Source organism: Andrena cerasifolii, chromosome 4 (genome assembly GCF_050908995.1).
Source record: "Andrena cerasifolii isolate SP2316 chromosome 4, iyAndCera1_principal, whole genome shotgun sequence".
Taxonomy (NCBI): Eukaryota; Metazoa; Arthropoda; class Insecta; order Hymenoptera; family Andrenidae; genus Andrena; species Andrena cerasifolii.
Window position 1 is genome coordinate 8,743,869 of NC_135121.1, and position 27,050 is coordinate 8,770,918.

Below are 27,050 nucleotides of genomic sequence, written 5' to 3' on the forward strand. Positions count from 1 at the left end.
GTGCTACATCCATTGATGCTGACGTTCTCATTACTCCTACGAAAGAAAGTCATACCACCTTTTTTGTAGAGAATTTCCTAAGCTATAAATTGTATAATAACTACTTTTGTCGCAAAACTGCTAGATAACGAGATATTCGCGAAAAAACAGTTGTTTCTTCACCCTTCTGTGAAATTTGCAGCGGCGGTCGGATCGATGGAGACTTTTGACATATTGTTTAAAACTACCAAATAAAGGCCCATACCAAAATTTAGCTTGGTCGGCATTATCCCGTAGATTGGGCAGATTTCCGCCTAATTTCACTGGACTACAGGTAGAAAGGCGTTTCATAGGCAACGGTGGAAAAGTAGGTAGCGAGCGTGGAGGGCGCGCCACGTCTCGCGACAGCATTAATCAGGCTGTCAGTGCGGGGGCCAACGTTTTACAAGGGTTTAATGCCCCCGGAGGTGCATTCTAATTGCACCAATAAATCCCAACGGGTCCTTGCGCGGTCGGCTCCTCGTCCGTTTCCTTTCGCAGCCAGCCACTGGCCCGACCGTCGCGATTCCGTCGTCCTGACATCGCGAGGGCTATCACGCCCACGTGGCACACCGTTTTGGCAGTCTCGGACGCGACCTACGCTCCTTCCGCGGCCCCGCGGTCGTTTCTGGCGGCGCAATTACCGGGAAGCTTACGTCAGCTCGCGCAGGCGCCTTGGGGGTCCTTTCCAGACTTACTTTGCACTTTACAAGGACCGCGGTTGACACTTTATCGACTGTACTTGCGCGTGTAGGAATCGCACGCGCGTGGCTATCACCTTCCGCGATAGAATTAGGCGAACTGGGCGTCACTCGTTAGATACGAAGACACTTAAAGCCGCAGCGACTTTAACCGTGTACTTTCAGCAGCGATAAACACGTGGCGAGCTCCAATTGCGTCACCGAGCAGGCCTGCACGCGACAAGACGCCGCGCGAGCAAGAACCGCCGACAAAGTGGCGGAAAAGTTTGGCGGGACGGGTGGCCGCAAAGAGGCTCTCGTCGGATGCTCCCTTCGAGGAGGCCGGCCGATTAATTTGAACGCAGCGAAGCGCGTTGCGGCGCACCGGGACGCCGGGACGAGGGCGAAATTTTCACAGCGGAGCGCCAGGGCCACGAAAACTGGGACGCGCCGATCCATCTGGTAAAAAAGGGCCGCAACAATGCGCGCGTAACGCGGCACAGCGGGGCGCTCTCGTCCGCGCTGCTACGTCGCAGGCAGCCCCCGAGAGCGACCCAAAAAGCCGACGATCCAGTGGCGAGCGCGCGCAAAAAGGGAGCGGCGGGACGGGGCACGGTCTCGCGTGTGGAATGTATCGAGGCCCCATAGGGCACACGATGCGTGGACCGCACGGGATAATGCCGGGGCCCCATTGAATAGATCAATTTACAATGGCAGAAAATGAGCAGCGCTCTCTCCACCGGCTCTTCAAGCCACCCCTTCTGCCTCCCCGCTTCGGTGCGCCCCACCGTAGCGGCCACGGTTCACCGCTTCTCACGACTGCGACTGCGCGTGTGCTCTACAACGCTAACCGGACTACGCGCATGCGCCCGTGCCTGCCGCGCACGCAACACCGAAACGAAAATGCGAACGGTATGCGGTACGTAATCCGTAAGCGCGCGCGCGCGCACACAGCCCTATTGTCGCGTGCAGCCTTAAGTCCAAGTGCATCGCGACGGGGTGTAGGCAAAAGGGCTTCGAACAGCGACGGAGACACGCCTCGAAAACCGCCGCAAGAGGATTGTCACCTGCTTATCTTTTCACGTGTGCCCGTTGTGGGACTATACTGCGCGTTCCTGAGCAGTACACTCTGCCTCGTACGAGTATGTTGTCAACTCGTTGAAATTTTCGATAGAGGAAGTGGAGAATATTTGGAATACTGTTGGTAATTTCGAATACCGAAGTATCTAATAAACTACTAACGCTATCTAATTTGTAACACCGTAGGTAATAAGGGCTAATGACCTGTTAACTAATGATATTTGTGGATGAACCGGGATTTTAACATTTTTGACTTACTCTGCAGAATAAGAAAACGTGAATCTGCAAAACTCTTTCGGCAAGTATTCAATCGTTCCAGTCATGGTTAGAATATGTCGAAATTTTGGAGTTAAGCAGTTAATCTACTCATCTGCATGTTCGTTATATGGTGCCACGTCAGTTTTGCGATAATTTCGAGAGTACAAAGTGTGACATGTAATTTTAGGTTTCAATGCCATGTTGCTAATTCGGAATACCGAAGGTGAAGGTGATTTGGAATATTCCAAAGCTTAGCAATGCTTCTGTTTCACGAGTAACGGCTACCGCCGCGTCGGTTTGGGCCAGTACTGGCTATTTATTGCACGATTTTTAAACGATTTTACTCAGCTTCAATCCTCTGCTTGTTTGTATGTATGTATGTCTGTTTGTTTTTATGTTTGTTTGGTTCAAATCTAGAAACTCAATTTTAACCCACTTCCAACTATTCAATAGACTTGAAACTTTGCAGGCGTACGTAGTTTAGATGACAATACAAAATTATGAAAAATAACCCCAAGTGGTTTAAAAAATTACCCAGTCATCAATAAATGTAACCCATAACCACAAATCAAAACGACTTGAAATCAGCCTATAACCACAAATAAAACTTAGACACTAAAAAGTAAGTAATAAAAAAATATATAAAAAAAAAATTAAGTTAAACGATTTTATTTAAAATACACTCAATTTTTTAGTTTTTACTGAATTTGAAATAAAATCGTTTAACTTAAATATTACTTTTTATGTATTTTATTTATCTAAGATTGTTTCTATATTGTGATTTTTCAGGCTGATTAGATCATAAAAGAAAATAATTTTATTACTTTTTTTAGATCATAAAAGAAAATAATTTTATTACTTTTTTTAGATCATAAAAGAAAATAATTTTATATATCTACATTTATAAAGTGAAGGTAAATTGGAATAGCGGTATTCCAAATTACCTTAACGAAATCGATACTTCCTGTCATTTTTCATTTAGATCACAGTTTCAATTACTTTTTGTTCTTTATTATTACTGAGAGTTTAAAATATAAAAGTTTATTAGTTTCCCTATGATATTATGCAGTTTTATTTGTTCCCATTCTCTACTATAATTTTTTATTCGTCTTAAACAAACTGGCACTCCAAATATACTGCACTTCCTCTATCCTCTTGTCACAATTGCTTCTGGCTAGGCTATATTCTGTTTCGTTAGTATCGGCTTCATCTGTCTGGATAAATTGAAGATGATTCTCCATGCTTAAGAAATTCTGCTGAGCGCCTGTAGGTGTACCGTGAAGTTTCCTCTGTCCACCGTTACGATTCGAAAACGTGAACCCTTCGCTTCGGTGCACGGAACTTGTAATACAAAGCTTCGACCAACCTTCTTGAAACATCCTGTAGAACAGGCTCTCTATAGACCACCGTGTCGACAGATCGATGGGAAATAAAGAACGAGTGGGCGAGCCAGCACGGATTCGCGCCGATAATCGCTGGTGTAATCTGCGCCTTTCTGGCCGCGACGACAGCCAACGAGCGCACGCACTCGTCGCTCGGAACCATCCCTTTCCCAAAACAATTCGATGACACTGTCTGCTATGGAAACCCCTCGCACGACGATCCCTAAACAGCGAACACGACTGTCGATCTCGAGGATACCTATTCCCCTCCAGGATCCGCCAGTGATTTTTGCCGAGCCGTTTGCTCCGTTCTATTACTTATCCGCGGCATGTCGACATTACGCCGCGAAAGAGGGACAGAGACAACTTGGCGAGCGCGTACTCACGGAGAGTCCGTTAGAATTGCGAAATTGACATGACATTTGCATCTTAATAAGGCGCATAGGATTACGAGAGGTACGAGGCTCGAAGAAGCAAAAAGAAGGATATGCCCGAAGGCTTCGCGACGTTTCTCCGCGCGCGCGTATCACAACTGCGACGTATAGTAAATTGCGCGCAGTCTTCCCTCCCCTTTCCACGCCGATTCGCCGCGCAACGCGCCTCTCCGTCGTGGTTTCGAGCAATCCTCGCAATTTCGCCGGCATTATCGATGTAATTAATTTTCTACCGTGGCCGACGAGTCGCATACTCGACGACCGCCTCTTTCTACCGGAGTGTCGTCCGCAAGGGGTCGTCTCCAACTGAGGAATCCTCAGGAACGCAACGAGGAAGTCGACCGTGCGCGTTCGACGTCGAGCGTGTCTCGCTAATTCAGAGATTACGCGCCGACCCCCGGAGCGGATAAACAAATTGTCGAGGGGGGACAGCCGTTTACCCCGTGACGTGCCCCACTCGGGGCAGATAATGAATTTTGATATCGAGTCACGGCCGATGGGAGATTCCCCGCGTGTTTATCTTCGCGTTCATTTATTTCGTCGTATATTTATTTCGTTTACGAAAGCGATTCACCAGGCAATGCGAGAACATGCGGGGCACGTCCGATCTGACAGAAAATCAAGGCCACCGCATGGGCCGTTTGCCAGTTTGCTGTAAACGGGGCCCGCTATACGCACGCTTCGTATGTTTCAAATTTATTGGTCTGAAAGGAAGAACGTAAAGGTAGGCTCTCACTACGTCTCGCCTCGGCGCAACTTCTTTTCGCACTCACATCTACTTAGGCTCGCGTCGCACAGTGGTTCGAGTATACAACATGCTAGCTGGAGAAAATTATTTTTTCGCGGTATTGGGTTTATATGGGGTTCAAATTGTGTCACAGTTTATTATTTCACCAAAAATATCAATAAAATAAAAATATGACTAATTCAATAAAGGAAAGAGAACAAAACGACAGTAGATATTGTGCTTTAACTATAATTATCAGTTATAACATTATGATTATTCCTGTAATTTCTAAGTTTTCTATGGAATTTTAAAAAAAATTTCGAGCCACAGTTGACTCACCTAACATAAAATGGCTATTAAAACAGTGTTTTACTATATGTTCCACGTCGTTCCACGCAGCAAGGGTTGAATGTACGGAAAGTAGAGACTTTCTAGTTTTTTTTAATCGCATGATCGATCTGCAGAAATTTGCAAAACTATATTTTGTGAATTGTTTTCGAGTACGGTGCTCGGCAGGAGGGATAGCACAGTTGCTCTCTTCCTCGAAACATTTTCGTGCAGCAGTGCGAGTCAAATTGTCAAGCTAGTGGTAGCCTGCCTGAATGCCGAATTTCGGCTCGGCTCGTCGAATCTCTGTCGCGCATCGAATCCGCGACACCAGAATCGAATTAAGACCCGGTCTACACAGCACACCTTATCCCACCTCGCGGTCCAAGGCTTAGCTCTTATCGTTATCTTGGCATAGCGTTGCCCGAGCCAGTTGCTACTGTGTTACCGATGCTCTATATTTAGATATTACGGATCCGTTCAATTTCGAACGATCTGGATGTAAAAGAGGCAACGAACTGCCCTGTATTAAATAAATTCCACCACAACAATTAGCTCGCGGGCCAGAAAGAGGCAAGGCACTTCGGTGACGCTAGGAGCGCAATATTATGCAAAGATAACCGGCGAACAGTACCGGCTATCTGAACTCAACGATATACCTAGGTGCCGATAGCCCTCAATCTAAATGTGCTGCATTCGTTTGCATCGACTAGCGGGCCCATAGAACCGCCAAGGCAACATTTTTATCGTCCGTACTGTCGACTCGCCTCGATCGCCTCTGCTGCGTTTCTAGGGGCAAAACTCCAAGGTATTTCATGGCTATGCCGAGCCGTTCCCATCGACATACGAGGTGCATGCGTGCACGACGTTCAGTGCACCGACTCTACCGGCTTGATATTATTATAAAGCATTAATTCTGCGCAAAGTTTGAGGGGAATCGGTGACCCAAGCGCCCAGCAATCCTTGACGCTGTTTCTCACCGCGAAGAAAAATCGACCATTCCGCTCGAAAGACGAACCGATCGCGTTCCTGGAAGGTACACGGAAACACGGTCCTCGGCGCGTAGGTACCTGGACGTGCTCTCGAAACGATCCACTACAGGCGTGCCGTGGAATGTAGACGGCGAAACGGTGTGTTTTTAAAAGGCCGAAATCATTTCGCGGCACACAGCCCCGCGCATAGGCTCTCCGGTTACCTACGCGTGTCCTTGGGAGGACTAGCCTCAGGTGAGTTACCGGAATGAGAGTTGAAAGAGGAAAAGAGAAACGTGGAACGGGGGGACCGCCGCGAGAACAACGCGAGCACGGGGTCTCCTCTTCCGGCTCGGTGCTCGCGTATCCTCACAGAACACGGGGCCCCGGACGATCTTTCCCTTCTAGGATAGCCGTAGTCCGCTATAACCCCTCGCCATCGACATTCCTGCCGCGCCAAGTCCCACGAGCGAGCAGCATCGGGCCCGGAGCGCGTCGCGTCCACGAATTCGTCGTCCCGTCCACGGAGCCACAGAAACGGACGTGTCGACGGAGTCGTGACTCATGCGGGGCCTGCTCGAAATCACCGCGGGCCCCTGGGGCCTCACCGACATTCCCTCACGAAACGCTCGCGCGACAACGCAGCGGCTGGAATTAGGGAAACCGCGGGATCCTTTTGTGACCCGTTACCTGCTCTCTTTTTCGCCTCTCTAGGAAAGAGGGGCATAACGGAGAGGGCCTCCGTTTCTCGGAGTCAGTCGCCGCGATTGTGAACGGTGTATGATATCGAAAGCTTGCCACAGGCACGAAGTGCCACTTGAATTTTCATCACAGAAATATGTATACGCTAGCTGATAATTAAAATACGCCCCCGTCACACGAAGAGAGTAATCGAAGTTAGTCCGCGATGAATTGTAACGCCACTTTGCCTCCATTCTACCCGGTGGAGGCTTCAAGCATCCATCAAGCCCCCTGTCGTTCAATGAATTAGCGATGAAAGACGGTCATACTCTTACCTGTTTGGAGAAGACAGCGATGTCCTCGTTGAAGCTCTCTGACGAGCACACGTCACCACCCGCGACGCCTGGTTCGCGCGGTGTACACGTCGCCAGTTCGCACTTCTCGAAGATTAGCGCGAGAAGCGGGAACAGGGGGTGTCTGTAACAGAGGAGAAAGCCATGGTGTAAGAGATAAAGGCGTAGGTAAGCGAACGCGGTATTGCTCCTCTCCGCCGAGCAAACAAGAGTGCGCTGCGCAGCAGCCGCCATCGGCATGTTAATTGACTTGAAATTAACTTAGCGATCGGGCGACACCGGAGGAGCCCGTCTCATTTTCCGCTGTCGGCAATTTATTTCCACCGTTTCCTTTTGGGACCAAGAACGGGAACGGTATCTCTGCCCGTGCAACAAATTAATCTCCCGATCCGCACGGCGATATCGCTGATTGAAACACGATTAAAAGACAAGAGGTGAAGCGCGGATAACGACTCGCGACGCGAAAATAACGTTTCGCGCAGAGCTGCAGACGCTGGGCGCGTGTGCTCGTGGAATAAAAATGTGTCGCATCGGCGCTCTGCGGGGAGAATAAATTATTTCGCGTCGCTGGTCCTCCGCGAACGGCGCGCCGAGGATTCTAAGATCTTTAATTGCACAGTGATTAGATGACACGTCTGAGGGAATTCTTTGAGCGCCCTCCCGATGTAAATACGAGGAAAGATTCTTTCTTCCTGCAGCTAACGATGTTGCCCCTTATCTCGAAGCATGGTAGCCAGTTACGGCTACGAGGACGCAATTAACGCGGCCCGGCGGTGTCAGAAGAAGCGAAATTCAGCGTGAAGCGGCTCAATCGAAAGGCAACGAACGCTTCTGATCGCGGAACGGACCTTTCGCGCTCCGACGGCAACCGATCTCGACCGCGTTCTTGTCAGCTCTGATCCGTCCATCAACTGTTACGCGCGTTCGTTGCGCCAAATTCGAGCTGTCGCGTTTTTTTTTCTCTCTCTCTCTCCCTCGCTCGCGATACCCGCTGCTCGGACCGGCAACGATTTTCTAATGGAGCAATTGCCCCGAGGGAAATTAGCACTACCGTCGCGTGAAGAAGGAAAGCAATCAATGAGAGTGTTTCAGCGATGTCACGGCGACGATTATTCCGCCAGGACACTCTGCTCCCAGTGATAATTGTATCGTTTATTTTTCCAGCGAATCGGCAGGAATTCTTCGATTTTTCAGATGGTCTCGCCAGCGCGAGGAGGGAATATATTTTCACGGTATTCTCGTGGGCGAACGAGCGCGTGTTACACGCGGGCCACGGTTACCACGGCATTAGGAGGATCACCGGATAAGATAAGATTAGCCGGTGCTGGTGCAGCCACGGCTGCAACCGCGGGGACTAACGCTTCGTGATTTAAAGTAGGTGTGCGGAGTCGACCGGGGCACTCGAAAAAAAGGAAAAGAACGCGTGTAATAATTCACGTGTCCCCGTCCACTCGATACGATAAGTCACTTGATACCGATGCGGAAAAAAAAGTGTTGCCCGAGCTGTACGATTCCCACTAATTGAAATCCGCGCGGTTTATGCTAATAGATGGGGTCCCCCATTCGGAGCTCTTTGCACGAGGGCCCGCTGTCCGGGCGTCGTTCATTCTGCTGGAGCGATTAAACTTTTTTTTGCGCTGTATTTTACGAGTGCAAGATACCGTCGAATTCCCATTACGATTATCAGCAGCGAAGATAAATCGTACCACTGGTTCGGGTGACAAAACGTGTTACATGGAATCACTTGTAGCCCTTCCTCCTGCTTGTTACCTTCTCATAAAGGCTATTACAATGGAACAGCGAGGAGCGACGTCAACCCTGAATGAAAACGATTCTGCGCCGAGGGACGAGCGATTTCTCGGTGCTGCCGCGAAGAGGGCCAAAAAGGAGCAGCTAGTAAATGGCACCTCCCTCGAGGAAGAAATTTTTATGCGTCTTCGGAGCTCTCGAGACGAATCGTCGAAGAAACGGTTCGAGAACGGGACCCGGGGATGTGTGGTAGCACCGTAGGGCGGAGGCATTGTGTACGCATGGTAGCGGGTCGCGTCTCGCGGAGTGGCAGACATAAAACGATTCGGAACGAATTTCGACAAATTGACGTGGCCGCCGCGAGCAAGGACTCTTGCGAACCGAACCGAACCGAGTCGGCCTGGCCAACGCCGACAAAAAGTCCCCTTGCCCTCTTGCCCCACAACTTCTTCCCCTGCGTCCACCACCGTGCCCCATTCCGAGCCCCGTTTTCTTTACAACACCGCGCGGCTCCTTCAGCTCTCTTCGCTACATTGAAATCTCTTCTCCAAAATCCCCGTTCTCAGTCGTTGCGGTAATTCCGGTACGCGTGGAGAACAGGGTGAAAACATTTCACTAGAATGTATCAGGGCCCTGTCCTCCGCGACCACTCGATTCGGTTTGCCTCTGGTGCGATCAGGAAAACCGCGAGCAACGAGCGGTGGTTACATGAATAGGGCGCGCTGGAAGCGTGCGTTTCTTAAGCGGCCGCGGTGCAGGGAAGTGCAACGTCGATGACAAATGACGGGTCGAAACGAGGTGTCAGAATGACGGGACCGCAGAAGGTAATGATATGATTGTCCGCTGTACGCGGCGCGGAGGATGCTTGCGGTTTTGCGGTTTCCGCCCTCGACTCGACGCCCCACCAACCCCTCTGCCCTTAGCGGCCTGAGCCCTTTTTATACGCGGCTATCGGCGATTTCACGCCGCGATTTGCGGGCGAATCACGACGCGCTGACCGCCTCGACGAGCCCGCACTCGCCATCTGCGATCCTTTCGTTTCCATTTCAGCGTATTCGAGGAGCCTTCTTAAGGGCAATTAACGCCGCCAACGAGATGGAATAATTACTGAAGTATTATCGATGGCTAGGAAGGTAGAGCTGGCAATTTCCCTCGAATTCGACGAAGATGAAGTGGATTGCAGATACAGATTGAAGGGTTGTTACCTATATACTCGAGTAGCATACAGGGACGACGATTTCTTTGTTCCGGGAGGATTGGAAATTTCGACGTAACGCGATTAGTTTCGAATTTCTATCAACATCGATCGGCGCGCAGGAAAATGTTTACGTAACCTCTTTCAACCGTTTCGTTTTTCAGCATTATTCTACTCGTTGGAACGCTTCCGTGAACGATTGTGCATCTTAAATGGAAATAACATTGCAGGCTGCGAGGTACGGCGTACAAATTGAAGAAACAAATTTTCTTCCAGCTCTCCCCGCGTGCCGTGAAAAGGATGATTATTGGCACGTATTAATTAACGGCGGTTCTGAATTAAAATGTCGAAACGGTAACCCCCGTCGCAGAGCTCGACAAGTCGGAGCGGTGCGCGCCGATGTCGGTGAAAGTGTGCTCCGACGGTGCATATCGCTTTTGCATGTTAATTTTATCGAGGCTCGGATAAAAACAACGGGGACCGCGCAACAGCGATAATAAGCGATAAACGTGCCCGCCGGAGAATCGATCGCGATACGCGGGTATTATGTTTGTCGAAAACCGTGCGAAATCGATGAGACGATCGGTACCCGTGATATCCCATCGGAGCTTGGCTATCTTGCCTCCAGAAAGCCGCGGTTTCACGGTTTCTAGACTCGCGTTTTTTTTCAGCGGTTCCCACCGTCGTTCCATTGGATATATTGACGAACTTTCACTGTCGAGCGCCATTTTCGTGACACTCGAACGACAAAGCACTCCGTGCATCTTGCGCGAGTAATTCACTCCTCGCTGCTGCAGGTATATCGCGCGCAATTTCCTTGACATTTCAGCAGATCTGCTCGCAAGAAACGACTTCCTCCAGCTAGCTGGATTTCCAGCCGTGGAGGGGAAAAAAAGGACGGAGACTTTCTCGGGCCCGGCTCAATTACCCTCCTAAGCGAGAACGTCGAGCGCAAACGTGTCCGTCAGCCACCAAATAAAACGTCGGGGATCCTGTTTTCCCGGGTGGCTGTCCGACTGCTGCAAGCCGTGCCGTATGATGTAATCAAGCCAGCGCACACCAATCAATTCCATTAAACAGTACATTAATATTCATTAGCCGCTCATCTGCTGAAACGTCACTCTAATGCACTAATTATCATCAATCAGAAAAATGGAATATTAAACAGCTCGGTGCGTGTACCACTGGCTCGTGCATGTGAGCGCCCGAGTGTGCCTGTACACAGACACGCGTACGGAAGGCCGATCGTGGAGAATAGTAGAGACTTCCTGCGACCGGCCAGCGCAAAGAGACTCAACACGCGCGCCCGCATCGGGGCCGTTTCGACGGCGATTTGCGTAAGACGTCTAATCCATAAATGACTCGGCCAATCATGCTCCTTGCATAAGGATCCCAGGTTCCCGTGATTGGCAGATTCGCCTGTGCGTTACGTCTGCTACCGCTCGCTTACGTAAACACCCTTCCGCGCGATCGCCCGTGGAACCGGCAAGAATCGCCGCTCGTTTAGAGCTATTTTTCTCTCGCGCCTCGCGCCCCGGTAACCACGACTCGGCCTGGCATCAATCTCTCCGCGATAATGCCGTCCGCGCTGGTCCCTTCGTTCGTGGCAGAGGAAAGTATCGATCGGTCGCGAGCTAAAGCCTCGGTCCACTGGATGGCTCTAGCCAGCGGAGTGTTTAGAAGATTCTCTTCCCCATGAAATCAATAGTTGACAAACGCGGACAGTCGGATGGCGAAGTGACGAGGGAGAAAGTGTGTGGAAGTATACGAGTATCTTCTAAATTCACACCTGACAGATGCACCTAGACGTCCACGGAGACCTTCTTACGAAGCCACGATACTCGAAATGGTACAGAGGCGAATAGGAACGAGAGCTAGTGCACGGAGGTGAGCAGACGAAGATGCGAGGAAGATGGCCAGGGCGTTGGATTTCACCTGGACGACTCAATCGGTGCGCGATCGTTCGGCAAACACGCCGAGTTTATCAACGGCGAGAGGAAGGGCCGGTGGACGCCCCTTCACGGCCCTCTTCCGAGAAAGTTCTGGAATCTGCTCGGGCTCTCGGGGGTCGGCCGAGGGGCACACGACTAGTGGACAAATTACAGGGTGCAGGAAATAATGAGGCTCCCGTTCTAGGACGTACAGCAGAAATCGGGCCATCTCGCGGTTATAAATCACACGGAACCACGGGCCCAGAGCAGCTTCTCGTAAAACGGCCAATTGACGCGTTTCAGGGGGCCCGGCGAAGGGCGTGCGGCACGAGGCGTGCAGCCCCGGCGGGCGCGCGCGCGCGTGTACGAGCGTCGCTTCCACGCTTTCTCCTTGGCGTACCCGTGGACATGGGCGATGCTGACGGTATCGTTATCGGCAATTAACTTTGTCGATAAGACGAGTTTACCTTGACGCGCTAATATAGAAGATAGAAAACGTGTAAGTATGTATGTACCTATGTAGAGGAGTGTGGACGGTCGATGATATCGTGGCTGCAGAAAGCAAAGCTTATGATGCACGGAAGCAGAGCAGGCTGTGTTTTTACGGAGAGGAATTTCGAGAATTTTTTTTCACTGTTGTGGATAGTTGCGCACGCTACGTGGTGCATGGTAGGGAATACGATTGGGGGAGATGGCGAAGTAGAGGAAGACCAGGTACGGTTGTCTCATTTTCTTATTTTGATTTTTCTACGGGTTATAGCTGCAGGGAAGTTCATTCAGACTTGGATTAATATAAACTACGTACGTCCAACTTCATAAAAAAAATTGCTCCCGTGGATTTTGTCAATCAGATTAGGAGCTAATTCATATTATTTGCAGGAACTATTTTGTGACAATATACCCCGAGACTGGGTTGGTTGTCACAAATTTAGATAGCTAAGTTTATTAACAAAAAGCCGATTCATTTAAGGAAGTAATATCACGTTTTTATTGTAATTATAAATGCTGTAGTCTTGAATGCAAAATTAAACATAGAAACATTATTAAAAAACAGTTTACAACTTTATCACTGAACCCCAATTTCTCTGGATTTGCTTTCTGAATACAGAGACAAGCACACAAGGCATACAATTTAAAAAAAAAACGTAAAAACCCACTTCAAAGGTGCGCTAAAAAGGATAAAATAGCTTTTTTTGAAATCGGTGCCAAAATGGAAACAAAATTAGATCAATTTCTAAACCTTTATCAATTATAGTCCATTAGCACACTAACGCCCGGGAATTAGAGCGCGCAGAAATTTAGTGGGACATCGCGCATCGAGCCGATTTAATTCCGTTTTTATTTTGGCAACGATTTAAAAAAAAAATTATTTTATTCTTTTTAGTGCACCTTTGCAGTCGGTTTTTTACTTTTCTTTAAAAAAAAGTTTATTATTCTATCATTTTTAAAAACATTTATCATCGTACCAATTGGGGAACATACTCCATATAACAACGAAAGAATCAACCAAATCGGTGCACGAGTTACAAAGTTATGCGCGAACATACAGTAAAGCTGGAATTCTAGATAATTCTAGAGTATCTAGATAATAATAATAAAATAAATTGACACGATACACCGACTCTTCACACTCTTTCAAATAAAAAAAAAATCATCGAAATCGGTGCACCTATGCAGAAGTAATGCGTGAACATACAAACATAATAAAATATACGTGACGAATTGAGTAACCTCCTCCGTTTGAAGTCGGTTAAAAAGTCTCCTTCATTTTCTTTTTCATCGTTATTAATTGTTGATACTTTTCTCTCGTTTTTTATTTTTTTTCCTTAATCGGATAAAAACAACTCGCTTTGCTTTGTTTTTCTTTCGAAATGTTCTGTGACAACTTTACCCAACCCGTTAAACAATCCCACCTCTCTACTCACGCATTAAAATGTTTAAAAAATGCTAAAAAATTACAGTAACTTAGAAAAAAACTTTAAACTACGAGAATAATGCAGCAATATTATAGTCAATACTAAGAAATAACCTATACTTACTTCATAGAAAACACGGCGTAATTTACTTCGAGCGTACAAAAACAAATGACACGTCGTGTCTTCGCGGGACTCCGCAACAAATTGAGCGATAGGGGAAACACGCGGCGATATGTTTACGCGCCACCCTGGACTATTAAACAGTACATTCCTATTGTTTATGATTTCTTTGTTATAGCGATTGTGACAACCATACCCGGTCTCCCCTACTGTGGAGCAATGCAGTGGTCTCGAAATGAAGAGGACCTGAACTACAGCACTACCGAGGGTTACCTGCAATCGTTATCGTCCACGAATAGTTATCAAAATCATATAGTTGTAGCTGACACGTGTCGATACGCTTGTAACACCTATCACGTCTGATCACAAGTCAATAAAATGACGTTGAAAGTTCACCGTGTACGATACATTATACCACTTATTCTCCGACGTTATCGACAAATCAGAACCTATCGATAAGTAACTGATATCTTATCGACAATCGTCCGTCTCCTTTCCTTTAACGAACTACCCGAAGACGAGCAGGAAAAAACAATACGAGGAGGAACGGCAGTTTGAGTGAGCGTCGAGCATCGACTGTCCACGGTCGCGAGGTGATCGCTTCGCCTACAAAGTCCACGGGGCAGAGCGAGAATATCGGTGGTCATTGACGAAGAAGTAAGAGATTTTGTGCCGCGAAATTCGTGGCGCGATTATTCGCACGCGATGGCAAAAACACGGCCCGATAGGAACGTGTCGATTATCGACCGCGTTAACCTCGCGATAATATTATTCCGCTCGAGCCCGCGACACGCTGTAAAAAGCCACAGCGTGACGCGCGAAGAGAACTGGTCACACGCCGCCGCGAAAGATCGAAAGCTGAAACAGGCACAAAAGAAACGTACCGTCTGTCACCTTCTCCCGCGCGGGGAAAACGAGAACGAAACGAGAGACAGAGGGGGTGGCACGAGGTCGGGAGGGTGAATCACGGTGAATTTGACTGTGCGCTAGTCGCGACGAGTCATGAACCATCTCGGGGGTTGCGCGAAACTTGGATAGGTAGGTTGATACGTGTGCAGCGCCGATGGAAATTTATTTCATCCCTTTCCTCGCCGAAGAAGAACTTTTTGGAAGAGGAACTTCACCGAAGCCACGGAGAACTCGAACGCTGAATATTTAACTGACACGCCGGTCGAGCGCGCTCTTATTCAAAGTGCACAGACCGCGAGCACCGTCCGGGGGAGATTGTAATAAAGAAATAAGCACGTAACGCGTCATGAATTTTCATGTAAATCACTCGGCCATTACGATTTATCAAAGCCCATTGTAACGCCGCATACCACGGTGCCGGTCGATGTGTAAAAATTACGGCGAGATTAAACGCGCGAGGCATATTAGCGGGAACACGTTACGGATATCTAAACTTCTTTTCTTTACCACCGCTTTATCCAATCTCTTTCTCCCATTCTGTTCTCAATCTCGTTACGACTGTGTTACATCACTCGCCCCACTAAGTTTAATCACTCCGATAACATACAAAGCAAATAATCGAACGTAGGTACGCCCAAAGGAAAAAGAAAGCTGTCCCTCGACTTACAAGGGAACATCTCGAACCCGGAAATTCAAAAAATTCTGAAACTTTCTGAATATGTAGGGAATTTCCTCTTGATTACAATGCAATTTTTGTTTGCTGCCCAAATTCTGTCTAAGAGAGTGTAATTGACCCCTGAATATCCGGTTATTTCCTAATTTTGTGTTATAACTCGTGAACTGTAAAATAATTTGTTCACCAAATGAAAAGAAGTAACTTTTGTCTTGAAACTTTTTTCTATCTCTTACAGTCCGCGAGTTATAACACAAAATCGGAAAACAGCTAAATTTTCAGGGGTTAATTTCATACCCCTCGAGTGAATTTGGGCAGCAAACAAAAATTGCGTTCGAATCAAGAGAAAATCGCTTACATATTCACAATGTTCCAGATTTTTTTGAATTTTCGGGTTCAGGATCTTTCCTCGTTAGCTACGACGAATCTACCGTATAGGTACAAAAGTCGCTAACCCAAAGGCCTTACCGACGTTTAAAAAAACCGATGAACGAATAAAAGGGTGAATAGTGAAAAGCATGAGACTTACCCGTAGATCGCGTCCTTGTCGCGCTTGTGGACATCGGGCACCGCGGAGGCAGCGGCCGCGGCCGCCGCCGCGAGAACGTGCTGGGGTGGCTGTGGCGGGGGCGGTGGATACTGGGGGTGAGCCGGTCCCATACCCCCGAGGTGCGGACTGTGATGGAGGCCTGGTACACCCCGGGCGCTCCCGTGCGGGTCGTACAGTCCTGCGCCACCGCCGCCACCTCCGCCCTCGAGGTAACCCGCGTGCAGCGCGCCGTCGTCATACTGAAACACCACCAGAAAACAGGGGGTAAAAATTAGTACGAATTATCGATCAGCGTTACGGGGCCGTAATTAACGCCGGCAGATGTTCGGCTCGTTCCGCAACGCACCACGCCGAACTATCGACAACGGGGGCAATTTATGATCGCGTTAAGTAAGCGTTGCCCTTTGATTCGTTAGACCAGCGGTGCTCGACGGTTCGAGCAATTATTAATCGCGAGGGTAATTAGTCGCTGCTGCTGTCTCTGTTTCAAGTTTACAACGGGCTCGCGCTGGTGCGTTGGCAGGAGCAGGCTGACACACCGCTGTTTAGTAACAGCTTCTCGCGTCGATTAGGTGCTGCGTTTTGTTTTGACACTGCCGGAGAAGCGTCAGCCAACCTCGCGGCTCGAATGCTCGTGGGAAGGGTGCAAGATCCGCATCGATTCCACGGCGCTGAAGTATTAAAACTAGAGCGTCGCAACTATCCCTGTTCCGAGTGCCGTAGCTGCGGAATGTCCACCGTTCCACGCGGATGTAGACGATTTTCATGCGGAGAAATGCAAGGGGGCGCGCGACCATATTTAGAGAGAAACTTCCTGCGCAACGTTCCCGGCGAGTTGAATATTGCAGCGAAGTTCGCGGAACGATGGGACAGGTGACGCGGCGCGGAGCTACAAAGTAACGACGATCGCAGCTAGGTGTACATACATACGCGGGAACGATTCCAACGGACCTTTGGTCGAGATCGGTGTTGCCTATTGAATATAGATAAATGTCATAAGATCGCGGGGAATCTTACTACCTTGAGTAACATTTAGGTAAAGATGGCCGAGGTCGCTCGAGTCGAATTTACTAGAGATTCTCGGTACGTAAACTGTGACTATATGGTAACTGCACCCTATTCTTCCTCAGAGATCCCAAGAGTCACCTCGGTAAAAAAATAAAATCGATCGAGGGTTTCACAAGAAGCATCGCGCTGATTACTGAACCGGCAGTAAAAAGGGGGAGAAGGGAGTCGTCGAACACCGTGGAGAATTTTCGCGGAGACGTAGGAATGCAGATGCAAATGCACGGTGGGCGAGCAGAGCACGTTGACGAGCGAATTCCTCGGTGCATCGGCGGGACGCGAATAAGTGTCCCGAAGCGACATACCGAGGGGATCGATCACGAGGATCGAGCGGGGAACGCAACGATCTCCTTGGCTCGTCGCGTATCGTGTAGCTTGTCACGGTGGTACCGCGGAAACGAAGGCCTACCCCGATTATTACCGCTAATTACGCGGCCGGATCGTCAGGTCGGGAGAGGCAGTAATTTTATCGCGGGGACAAAAACAGAAGGGGGGGAAAAAGAGACGGTAGAAAAAAACCTCGGCTATCGAGGGGCGACGCGCGTGTGGCTTTCGAAACGGACGGACGCACAGCGTGCACGATAGCCGAGAATCCTAAATTACAAGCCGTTAACCAAGATGACATCGCGGAAAACGCTCTGAATCGTGCACGTCCCATTTCGACTCGCTCGTTACGGATCGATCGGCGCGTACACGCCTGTGTAAATACTCCGAACCGATTTCGCCGCATTATCGTAAAGACGATAAACCGTCGTTCCGTTTGCGAACGAATCTTTGACTCCTTGCGATCCGCGGGGAAGAGAATTACGCCGCCGGTGATCCCTGTATCGATGTCCGTCCGAGCACTCGCGACTCCCGAGCCTCCTTTTCCCGTAACAGAACAGAATTTACCGTTTCGTTCGGCCAACTAAAAAATACACCCGAGGGTACCAGCGCGGTCTGGTATAATCCGCGTTATGGCTCCATTATAAGCTGACGTGCACGCTCGAGGAGCAAAGAGGGCCGTATCTGACACGCTGCCTTTAATCGTCACCGTATAAACGGTGGAATTAAGGATCCGTATATTCACGGAGGTTCGTTCTAACGCGTCGCCTACGGATTATTCAGAGATCCACTGGATTCCGAACGTGTTGGAAATTCTTATTTCTTCTGCGCGTGTAGCCTTTGACCCAGTTGCAGGAAAAACTGGCAATAACAAGATCGCGAGCGGTGCATTCCCGGATGCAACCGCGGTAGAGCGATCGTCGATCGTTTTGCCCGCGAATTCCGCCGCGTTGATTCGCGAGTGATTATAAATGTTACGGGGAATTTACCACCGTGCCATTTTGAATCTTTAAAGCGCCACGACGCTGTAGTTACACGACACAAACGACGCTGCTCCGGCTAAATTATTTGGCATAAATTTCTACGGTGCTCGACTACCTGCACGATGAAATATTCATAACGCAATTAAAGGCAGACGTACGTGTAGTAATTCGCGCGGACGAGACGCGAATCCAGCCGATTCCCCGGGACTGTGCCCGCGCGAGAACGATCGGCGATCGATCGGATCGACCCCGTTGAGGATCCCCGCGTGTGCTCCAGGCCGTGGAACCTGGGGTCATTTACAAGCGGATAGGTCAAGGCGAGTGTGCTTAAGCGGCGCGGTATAAATCACGAAGAAAGGCGGCCGAAGGGGACGCGCACGCACGCGGAAGACGCGTATTCTCAATCAATACGCTCGGGATCGATCACGCCCCTCCAGCAAGTAGAAATCGACGAAAATCTATCGGGGAGCGGCTGGATCACCGCGAGGACCGAGGAAATTAACCGGCGATCGAGGAGGCCGCCGTCGGCGAACTTTTCGGGTCGACGAGGTAGGGTAGGGTGGGGTTAAAAATCCGGCGGGTAAAAAGACCCGAATTCAAAATCTCTATTCCTAAACCAATGTATCGAGTTTCGCAGTTTAATATGTAAAAGGCGAGAAAAAATGGAGGTGACCACAGAGTCGCCAGTCGCTCCTGGACGTTCGTGCGAATTACACGACCCTTTCGTTATTTTGTGTATCGAAAACTAAAAGAAATACGTCGCCTTTATTGTTTTATACGAGGTAAACTACAGTTTAAAAGCGTATCAGCCATGTTCGTTAAGATTGTATGTTCCTTTAGTAATGTATGCATGATATTGTTTATTACTGAATGATAATATTTTTCTAACGTATGTATCGCAGGAACTATAGAGGTACCATTGGGGCAAAAAGTCCCACAGACTGAAAATATATATTTTATTATTTGTTTTCATAATAATATGGCCAAAGTATAAAGACACGACGGCAAAGTCTTTAAATAGTGTTTTTATTTTAGTTGAGCGATTTTTTTTAGTTTTCTGATCGAAGTGAGGCTCTGACTTATATTTTTATTTTTTGTTGAAGAAGTCATGCTTTCCTTTTAATATTGTATACCAAAAGGAATTGGTTTAATGAATATATTTTTATTTCAAAAATGCGTTTTACTTATTTAGTTTAATATTACGCGAAAAGACTTAGGGACTTTCTACCCTGTGCAATGGACTTTTTGCATTGGCAAACATTTTGTGGTATAACTCAACAGAAAATAACAGAATCAAGAAACGAACTTCGCGAACGTAAATCATAATAGTTATAGTTTATACAAAATAACACCAGCTATCTCTAGACTGTTGGTACTAAATTTTATACAGGTTTATACGAAAAACGTGAGCTTTAGCCCCGGCCTACCCTAAACACCGATAACTCGATGGCAATCCATCTTTCCCTCTCGTTTCAAGGATTCACCTTCGCCGTCGAAATCAATTTCAGGACCGCGGAACGCGCCGGTAGGAAATATCCAAGCCCTTCCACCCTATGGCTGCTAATCCCCGAGCAAATCGACGCGCAACGAGGAGAATTTGCGAAAATACTATCCATGTGACGCGTCGTTTCAATATCTTCTTTGTCGCCGAAGGTAAAAAAGAACAGTTAAGGCGCGGTGAATGGTCTCGCAGATCAAGCAACGGGCATAGGCTACTTTCACTTCGAAGATACATCTTGCTTTGGAGTAACACTATTTTATTAATGAGATTATGCGGTTCAGACTTTTATGGCAGCAATTAATGCCGAGCCTTACCCATTCACCATTGTCCGGATGACTTTTTGCACGTGTCACTAATTGCATTACTAACATCCTATTTACGGCGCAGAGAAATTAACGTCAGACAGTTTCAATGCAAGTTCAAGCACCAATAGAAATACACGGTTGATCGTTAACCCTGTCGGATCTCCGGAGGAGACGAAATACCTGCCATCTTCCCTCGATTATCGCGGAACGATGGATTTCGGTGGGAGAGCCGCCGTCAATTTGTTCGGATCGATGCCGACTGAAAACGAAGCGCACCGCGGTAAATCGATTATTAATCGGTGCACGCAGCCGGGAATTTATGCGGGAAAACCAGTTGTGAATGGGGCTTAAGGTCGCTTAGGCACGCTGAAACATGGCTGAGATTCCAGGACGGAGAAAGAAGGGGGGCCTGGCAGGAAGAGAGAGAGAGAGCCAGGCGACTGTTCGTTACTCTCTGATTGATGTCGACATTTGGAAAACATTGGGACCGTACACGCATGCACCCAGGGCACACCGCCATGTGCATCCCGGCTATCTCGAGGACGCATCGTGCGCAACGGTCGCTTTATCTCCCGCTCTTTTTCGACCGGCTCGTCGATTTTCGGGCTCGAATCTCGCTCGACGATACAACGATACCATGCGCTACTTTCAAACGGTCATCAAACCTCGCGGATCGCGCGAAGACGAAAGGTGTAGGTACTAAACAAAAAATTCCACAGCTCCTGCTGACCGCAGTTGCTTCGACGATTCTCGACACTAGAAACTAAAAAATAGAGACACACCAAAGCGTCTGGATCCAATGAAATTCGCCCCACGCGATCGTTCCTCTAGGCTCGATAATGTACCGTTTCCAAAGATCCCGTCCTCCCCCCGAAAGGCGAGAAGGAGAAAAAAAATCGTCTCATTTGGCAGGGGGGGGGAATGGAACGACGAGAAATCGATACGACTTTAATCCACAGGCTAAAGGCCGACATCCGCGGCGATCGGGAGAGCGAAAGTGATTGATGGATACCCATAAATACATAATCACGCCGCGTTTCGTGGCGCAGCGTGGACAAAAATTGACGCTACTCGCCCAGCCGAGGAATTTTCAATCCTGCCGGCTGTACGCTTTCGTTCTTTCGCGAAAGCCCGCAGAGAAGCACCGGGGACTAAAAATGGCCAGGATGATATCGTTAACGCGCTTCCCTGTCGACGGAGGTAGAGGGAAAGGCGAGGTTTTCAGCGAGAAAAGGGAAATCCGTTGCGTGGAAGCGAGTGTAAACCATCAGGGGGGCCCACAGTGTCAGGAAGCTCGTGCCATAAAATTACACGGCGGATTCCGAATACGGCGGAGTGCGAGTTCGATGGATTCGCGCGTCACACGAATTACGTTTTCGCGTTACGCGGAGTGGGACGAAGCTCTCGCGCGGAAACGCGTGTCCGCCAAGGCACGCGCGTTTCTTGGTAACTTCGCGAGTTGCACGCTCGAAAGTAAGGGAAATTGCGGGGTGAAAGGCGCGTCCTACGCCGTCATGCGAGCCAATTGAGACGAACACGTCGATGCACCGTGTTATTCGGAGCGACCCAGTCAATTCCACTGCTCTGGCTCGCAATTATAACGCAGCGAAATCCCCTCGCGCTTCCACGCTGTTATCGTGCAGCAGAGGCGAGCCGCGGAATTGCACTGCTCGGATTCGCATTTCTTTTTCAGACAGGCCGCCTTTTCTTTTTACAGCGACCATTCGCGAGATGAAAGATCGCTGTGTTCGGCCCACTTTAGCAGAGGCAAGTTCTCAAGGATGGAGCGCTGAATACGATCGGCCGAAAGATTGAACGCGGATAAAATTGAAGATGTTGCGGATGACCGATTCGACATCAAATTTCGTATTATATATTAAGCACTGGCTTTTGAAGGTGAGCCAAGAGAGGAGGAGGACGAGCTGCGAGAATCTTAAATTACACCGCGATTCCTCGAAGAATCAAACGCTTCCTCTACCAACGACCGGGATTTTCTGCACGCCGCGCGTGAAAATGTTGCGCTCCACCGTGTCAATTTCGCTTCTATTAAAATACACCGGTTGCCCAACCGAGCGCGCGATCTCCTAGACGCATCGCCGAATCGTCGCCTATGGGAGTTGGACGCGCGCGGGGTGGTCGGAGTTTTCCAGAAAAGCGCGCGCGAAAGGGGGAAATTGCCAGGCGCGCCGGTGATAACGGGGAAATTTCGAGGGTCCGATAAGCGGTCCACCACCGCCGACCCATTCAGAAGTCGACGGAAACGTTTTGTCGAGATAGAGCATCGACGAGGAACCCGTCGGCAGAATGTGCATCGTCGCATGGAACGAGTTCCGTCACTCGAAAATCAGCCGGCACGCGAGCGATCGCTGGTTATCAGTGATCTCGCGGAGCTCTTTATCGGCGCCGATACCATTTCCACTCGGTCGACGGCTCGATAAACGCGTAAACGTCGCTGGAATTCGACAAACGCCGCAGACGATCCAATTACGCTAAAAACTATTTAACTCCACCGGCACCGCGTTCTTCCACGGAACTGTGAGTCACTGGGATCAATGGAGGGCACAAATTGACACTGAATTCGATGAATTTCACTGAAACGGTATGGGCGCATTTCGGGAGTAAATGTACTTTAGTTCCCGACACTTTCGAAAATTGGAATCGAAGAATACATGGATCAGGCGTCCAGCAATCCAAATCGCTGACAGTTTACGAAAAAATTTTCTTAAAAAACCACAGCTATTTTCGTGCACTACGGTTGGGAAGTAGAAGCGCATCGAGAAGTTAAGCATTGAATTAACTGTCCCAGTGGACGTCTATCAGGTAACGCATTATTTTCCTACCTACAAGCTTTTTATTTCAAAGTCAGAAGTTCGTGAAATATCTCGGTCTTTGACACTCCACGTCAAAATTAATTTTTCCTTTGCAAAATACGCGTCAAGCTAGAAATACACGCTCGGAGCGGAAGGATGCTTCGTTCGATGGCAGATCGCGTCCGACGGACAGCTGAGAGAGGAGACGACTCTGCCTCGGGACGACCTCTGCGCACCCGACTCCACTTTTTCCGACCAAACGGCAAATGAGAAACGCAATAAAAACTTCGCGCAACCGGTGATGTGGAATCGAGCGAAGCTCGCGCGAAAGGAATGCCCGTCGATGACGAGAATCGTAATCAATTCCTCGAACAGCAGTATCTGCGGGCAGCCTGCACACACTCTCTCTCTCTCTCTCTCTCTGTCTAGCGGTATCGATTCGATGGGACACGCGAATCTGTGCAGGCACGATATTCGCGTAAAACGATAATTTCAGGTTGTCCGCCTCGACGACTTCTCTGAGATAATAAATCATCGCCGAATCCCTGAGCGGCGACATTGCACCCACTCTGACTCGCGACGATTGCTCGGGGGTAGGAGATTTTCTCGGACGCTACCTATTCTCGAAATCCTTACGGACATCTAGATTTCGTTAACGCTTTACAGTTACGTGCGCGCGGGTTCACGACACCGATCCATCATCGCGTGTAAGACCAGGAATCCAATCTTGTTTCATATTAATCACTGGTAAAAATGTATGGTACTTCGCAGGTCTGCTCGTATAATGTCAGGAATAATTAATTGTGGAAGCTATCGTCTCGCTTTTGTATCAGTTTTTCACATCTGACATCTGGCTTCCCTTATCCTAACGCGAGGAGGGAAACTACGCTGCCGCGGCTATTCACGAGATGCAAGTTCTATCTACTGAATGTTTTTAATGAGAAGCATCAGAAACTTGAAGGACGGCAGTCGAGAGAGTGTGAGTTATTCATGAAGTGAAAGAAGACAGGGTGTCGAAGTACAGACTGGATGGGAACGTTTACGAATCAAGTTACGCGGCACCGTACAAACAGGGTATTCTATGGTTGCGGTCAAAGTTACGCGATTACACCGAAATCCGGCGTAAACAAAGTGGACTCCCGTTCAACTGCTATGTGTGTACAAATCGTTGGCCACTGAACCGGGAGCCCTATACCCGCGCCACTTCGATATATACCGACTCCTCGTTTCGAACTCGATCTACTCCGTCCCGACACTTCCATCGGAGCCCTTGAATACACTTTCGGGATCACCGTCGCCGATTCCCACGAGAGAAGCCTCGAATCCTACCCTAGCACTCGGGCAATTCGGGATCTACTTCTACGCCCGGAAAGCCCTGTGTAGCAACACCGATGCTCGCCCGATGCGTGCCTACCCGACGGGACTAGCGAAGCCCTGAAAAGCTTCGCGTTATCTGCCATGTACTTGCCGACCCGTTCAGCTCGCGGGGGGGCAAAGGTCGAAATGCTCGGAGCCACGTTTCGTTTCCCTGGCAAGGCGAAACGGTAACGGAGGAGCCGAGGGGAACTGCCTCCCTTAGAGACGAGAGAGATGATAAAGACACGTACCCTTGGCTGCGCCATGAACGCCCTGGCCGCGCCGGGGAACTCTGCGTGCTGAGCCACCGTAGCGGCTGTATTTTCCCACAGTATAAGCAAGTAACCTCGAACACTTCACACACACACGCACGCACACGCGCACCGTTTTATTTTTTCACTTCTCGTTTCTCTGCCGGTTTCACGTTCCTTCACCACTCGTGTATTACTGGCCGGGGATCCCGCTGGTGAACAGCGGCCGAGAGGCAGGCGATGCTGCGCCGGCCGTCGGCGTACAGTGGCCGGATTTCGACGGAGCCGGACGGCGGGTTAACGCGTGGTGCGGGCTGCGTGGACGCGGCGTCGTCGGCGTCGCCGTCGTCGTCGCGGTGGCCGTCGTCGTCGTCGTGGTCGCGCTGGCTCGACGGCTCGCGATACGAACGACGTGGCTGGGCCTGGTCCCGTCCGTCAAGAACTGCGCTGCGCGCTGGCTCCGTCGGCCCTCGACGATCCCCACGACGGATGGAGCCGAGTGGACCGGCGACGTGACGCTGCTGTTCACGGCGAAGTGTCGCGAGGCGAGCGTCAGCAGAGCTCGGCACGCGCGCTTTCACGCTGCTGGAGGACCACGGCTACGGCCGGACACACGTGCTTCCTCATCGTCGCGTTCACACCGCCGGAAGTACCGCTGGCCGGACTGCCAGAGTGTCACTCCCGCGGCATGGTAGATCGCTTGCTCGGTGATCTCGCCCGGGTTGCTTGGTTTCGTGGCGCGCGGAGTCGCGTTCTTTCTGCGCGCTGTTGTCGTAGCTGCCCTCTCGGCTGAATTTGGCGCAAGAGCAGATTCCGCTTGGCAGTGGATTTAACTCGTTCACCGACGGACGCAACTCGCGTGTCACTCTGCCCGATGCTTGCGAACCGACGATGTCATGCGTACATCACCACGTACACGTACGATACTTCTCCTCGTGCCGCGAATCCCGGCTGCTCTTGTCGCCGCTGTCCACTTGTTCGTCGCGTAGGAAGATACGACTGGCTCGCACTTGCTTTTTCACAGAGAGACCGAACGACGCTTGTATACACCCCGACGCGTGGTGTGTGTCACTGTGCAGCAGCACTCGATTTACATCCTTGGATGCGGCCCGTGCGTGGCCGAAGTTTCGGTTCCACTCGCGACGCTGCCGGTGGAGCGCTCGCGCGCGCCTTCCCGCGCGGAGAAACGACACTGAACGGAAGGGCGATGCGTGCACGGGGATGTATGTCCCCGGGGTTGTAACGTCGCCGGCACCAAAACGATAACAACAGAGTCCACTGCGTTTAAATCCGAGGTGTTGCCGGATGGTAGCCACGGATGATAGGCACGATTCGAGATGTCGGAAGAGCGACGGAGAGAGGCAGATCTGCTCCGTGATTTGTGGTGTTACGTGTGTTGCACGATGATCGAGGAGACGGGAGCCAGACGCACAGCCGGGTGGGTTTCGCGTCGGAGCACCCGATGCTATCCTCGCGCGACCACGATGACTATGGACACGAGAAACACAGGGGATGGGAGCCGACCGCGTGCCGTGAAAAAACACGTCGACGAGCGAGAGTCGCGGTTGCGTCGGATGGGAAGAAGCGCGTTCCTCCTCGCGGCGATTACTGAACGTACGAGCGAGCGCTCGTGTACCCGACGAACCGACGAACGAACCGAACCGAACCGAACCGAACGGTCACGCTGAGGAGAGAAGAGAAGAGAGGAGAACGCAACGCGCGCGCGAGAGAGCTGTCCGCGAGACGGCGGGCGAGACCCTCCTCCCTAACCCCGTGTGACTACTACTGCGTGTGCCACTCGTAACTCCGACGGACAGAAGGTGGAAGGTCGGTCGGCGTGTGAGTGTGTGTAGATGTCGCGGGCGCGGGCAAAGCCAGCCACGGGAATATGCGTGGTGTTTCGAGTTCTCTTTCCCCCACGAAAAAGCACCAAGGGTATTCGGAGCCGCGCGCACCGGCAAGAGAGAAGAGCGGAGCGAGCGAGCGTGGAGAGCAGCGCCTAGCGCGGTTTTAGATCCTGCGCCGTCCGCAGTCGTTCGCCAACTGTCAATCAGCGCGGCGCTACGCCAAGGAGTGGGAGGCACGCGACCACGCCCATCGAGCACGGCCAATGCGCCCCCTGGACCCGCCCACATCCCCACCACCGAGCCGCGGACGTGGCGCCGCGACGGTGGGACCGTGAATCACCGCATTCTCCGCCATCGCTACACCACTACCAACGAGACCGCCGACGGACAACGACGACGCGACGACGAAGACGATGCCGAGGAGTCCGACGAGCGCAGTATGGTCGAGATGGAGAATTGGCTGCTCCGTTTCTACGTTCCGTCGAACGGAAACTGCGGAGTCGGAGCTTCAACGATTCACTGTAGCCTCGCGTCCAGGCTCCTGCTGCTAGGTCTCTATTCTACGCCTATATAGAGTGCATTCAGAACGGTGGCTGTTACTTTTAGCGCTCGGAGGACTGACAACTTCGGGCGGGCTGCTCAACTTTGCCGTAT

General features: G+C 50.2%; 1 protein-coding gene across 5 annotated transcripts in view; it reads right to left on the reverse strand.

The window, feature by feature from the left end:
- Nucleotides 1–25,100, reverse strand: part of Hth (Meis homeobox homothorax) — a 466,430-nt gene extending 441,330 nt beyond the window's left edge. For all 5 annotated transcript variants that reach the window (XM_076810875.1, XM_076810873.1, XM_076810874.1 and 2 more), the window contains exons 1-3: nt 24,550–25,100; nt 15,934–16,193; nt 6,894–7,035 (exon numbers count right to left, since the gene is read on the reverse strand). In XM_076810875.1, coding sequence (XP_076666990.1) covers nt 6,894–7,035; nt 15,934–16,193; nt 24,550–24,564 — 417 coding nt within the window. In that variant the 5' untranslated portion in view covers nt 24,565–25,100. The remainder of the gene's footprint in view (nt 1–6,893; nt 7,036–15,933; nt 16,194–24,549) is intronic.
- Between the last annotated feature and the right edge of the window lie 1,950 nt (nt 25,101–27,050).